At 38.4% G+C, this 2966-nt stretch overlaps 1 protein-coding gene across 1 annotated transcript in view; it reads left to right on the top strand.

Annotated features, from left to right (window-relative positions):
- Nucleotides 1–2966, top strand: part of LOC104733066 (Niemann-Pick C1 protein-like) — a gene marked incomplete in the record, with an annotated part of 13026 nt that overhangs the window by 7926 nt on the left and 2134 nt on the right. The window contains 15 exon segments of the mRNA XM_010452679.1: nucleotides 71–139; nucleotides 239–315; nucleotides 417–486; nucleotides 668–817; nucleotides 1017–1082; nucleotides 1153–1297; nucleotides 1406–1470; nucleotides 1543–1608; nucleotides 1742–1835; nucleotides 1921–1957; nucleotides 2045–2102; nucleotides 2203–2313; nucleotides 2542–2609; nucleotides 2729–2795; nucleotides 2879–2947. Coding sequence (XP_010450981.1) covers nucleotides 71–139; nucleotides 239–315; nucleotides 417–486; nucleotides 668–817; nucleotides 1017–1082; nucleotides 1153–1297; nucleotides 1406–1470; nucleotides 1543–1608; nucleotides 1742–1835; nucleotides 1921–1957; nucleotides 2045–2102; nucleotides 2203–2313; nucleotides 2542–2609; nucleotides 2729–2795; nucleotides 2879–2947 — 1212 coding nt within the window.

The raw sequence follows: 2966 nt of genomic DNA, 5'->3' as shown, positions 1-2966 counted from the left end.
TTTTTTTCTGTAGTTACGAGTTGGTATTTTTATTTGTCTGCTTAAATTTCCTGTGTTTTTATTCATTCAGGCCATCAGCCCAAGGCTTGAAACTGGCTTGGAGCAGAAAATTGTTCTTCCTCGAGACTCTTACCTTCAAGTTTAGTGTGTTCCATTTTTTACTTCTCCTTTATGTTGTTTTCTTTGTGTTCATCTCTTGCTCATTTCCCCCAGTAATGATTGGAATTTTATTTGGCAGGACTATTTTGACAGTCTGGCAGAGTACCTCAGAGTGGGGCCGCCTTTATATTTTGTAGTAAAGGATTACAATTACAGGTTCTCTATCTTACACACACACACACACTCAGAGTAACATTCTCTCTGGTACAATTTATTATCTAGCAGTTTTCCTGCACTGAAATGGATTCTTTTCGCAGCTTGGAATCAAAGCATACAAATCAGTTGTGCTCTATCAGCCAGTGCAATTCGAATTCCCTGTTAAATGAGGTAATAATAATGAAGTATAGCGGAGATACTCATGTCCTAAATTATCATATGATTTCTTACAAGTTTGATGTATCTTCGGTAAAGATCACCTTGCGGTGGGGGCCACCAAGGCTGAACACATTTAAAGGGCCATCAAAAGGGTTAGTCCGTAACATTCTTTCTTTTTCCCACCTTCCACCAGATATCAAGAGCGTCACAAGCTCCAGAAACAAGTTACATTGCGAAACCAGCTGCGTCTTGGCTCGATGATTTTCTTGGATGGCTATCACCAGAGGCTTTTGGCTGTTGTCGGAAGTTCACTAATAGCAGTTATTGTCCTCCAGATGACCAGGTCAGTCTTATCGTTTATAGCTTATTGTGGAAACTACCTTGATTTCTTAGTTTCTTTGTCTCTTTAACAGATATAGTCATAGATGAAACAATTATGGTTCATAGGCTATTTTTTTTTAATCTGTTTAATTGCCTTTAAACAAACATGTTTAAAATACAAACTGGTGTTCCAGTCTCTAACTTAAATTCTCAAGCTACAGCCACCTTGCTGCACAGCTGAGGAAGATATTTGCAGTTTAGATGGGATCTGTAAAGACTGTACTACAGTAAGCCTCTGCCTCTCTCTCTCTTCATCAACAATGTTTAGAATTCAACTAATTCTGTAAACCGTTGCAGTGCTTTCGGCATTCAGATTTGGTTCATGATCGCCCATCTACTGCTCAATTCAGGGAGAAATTACCCTGGTTTCTTAATGCTTTGCCATCGGCTGACTGTGCAAAGGGTGGTCATGGGGCATATACAAATAGCGTGGATTTAAAAGGTACTCTAGAATTTGCTTAAAGAGAACATCTATTTGCACTATACTTCGTTTCTTTAATTTTCTTTTGGTCTGAACCTACTTCCCGTGGCGCTTGATTTTTTGTTTCAGGGTATGAGACCGGTGTTATACAGGCATCTGAGTTCCGTACATACCACACTCCACTTAACACACAAGTATGACATTATTGTTTCTAGAAAGCAACTTATTAAGAAAAAAACTCAAAAAGTAAATTTTTTTTTCTTCAGGGTGACTTTGTTAATGCCCTGCGAGCTGCTCGGGAGTTCAGTTCAAAAATATCCAATTCCTTGAAGGTTTGAACCTGGTGATAAATTCTGTTTTAAACAATTATAGATTAGCTGGCTTTGCTTGAAGGAAGACGCTCAACCATATGTGATTTTTGTTCTACTCAGCTTCCTGTATAATAACACTTTTTCTTATATGCAGATTGACATCTTTCCATATTCTGTCTTTTACATTTTTTTTGAGCAATATCTGGATATCTGGAGAGTAGCTTTGACAAACCTCGCTATAGCAATCGGTTTGCTTCCCATCTATCAAATTTTTAGTTTTTGCTAGAGGTTGACCAAAAGAAAACTCTTTACATTCTTATATTGCTTTGGCAGGTGCTATATTTATTGTTTGCTTGTTAATCACTTCCAGGTCAGTTATCTCTCTATACATTATACAAAATTTTAGAATGTGGGGATGTCTTGATGTTGATTTCGTTTATTAACATGTCAATTTCAGTGCTTGGAGTTCGGCCATCATTGTCCTTGTATTAGTGATGATACTCTTGGATCTCATGGTATTTAGTAACACATATCCAGAGAATCTAGTCTCGATTTGCGTTTTGGTTCATGCGGTTCTGGGTGCTATATGTAATCATCCTTGATGTGTTTGAGCAGGGTATGATGGTGATTCTGGGAATCCAACTCAATGCAGTTTCTGTTGTGAATTTGATAATGTCAATCGGGATTTCTGTAGAATTCTGCGTGCACATATCACATGCTTTCCTGGTAAGAACAAGCCATGCAACCTTACTCCAAACACTATACCGCATATATTGGCACTACAATCTGTAGCCATGTAGTAGCAGAACAACTTTTCTCACAATTGCCATTCGCTTATTGGTTAAGTCATAGTGGATTTAATTTAAGGATGCAAAACAAGCAATGTCTCTTTTCAACCTTGCGCGGATCTGTTGTGAAATATTATATTTATTTCGTGCACTGCTTCAAATGCAGATGAGTAGTGGGAGCAGAGAACAAAGAGCGAGGGAGGCACTGGAAACCATGGGAGCTTCAGTTTTCAGGTGATGAAGCTTACGATCACTTGCTAGTCGCTATATTTTCACTTTTCTCCGAAGCAATTTTTATTTTTTATGCAAAGGCATTAGTCTAACTGGTTTAGTGGTCATGTTGTTGGGGACAGTGGGATCACGCTCACAAAACTTGTTGGAGTGATTGTGCTTTGCTTCGCAAGATCAGAGATATTTGTGGTAATGACACCTAAATCCTTTGCCTTGTGCAGTTCTTGGTCTCTTGCGAGTTGATTTAAATGGATACGTATTGGTGCAAACAGGTGTATTACTTCCAGATGTACTTGGCACTGGTTATAATCGGTTTCTTGCATGGGCTTGTTTTCTTACCAGTAAGTTTATCTGGAATTA

This window comes from Camelina sativa, chromosome 12 (assembly GCF_000633955.1).
Source record: "Camelina sativa cultivar DH55 chromosome 12, Cs, whole genome shotgun sequence".
Lineage (NCBI taxonomy): Eukaryota > Viridiplantae > Streptophyta > Magnoliopsida > Brassicales > Brassicaceae > Camelina > Camelina sativa.
Note: the sequence above shows the minus strand (reverse complement) of the source record. Positions and strands in the feature narration are given on the sequence as shown.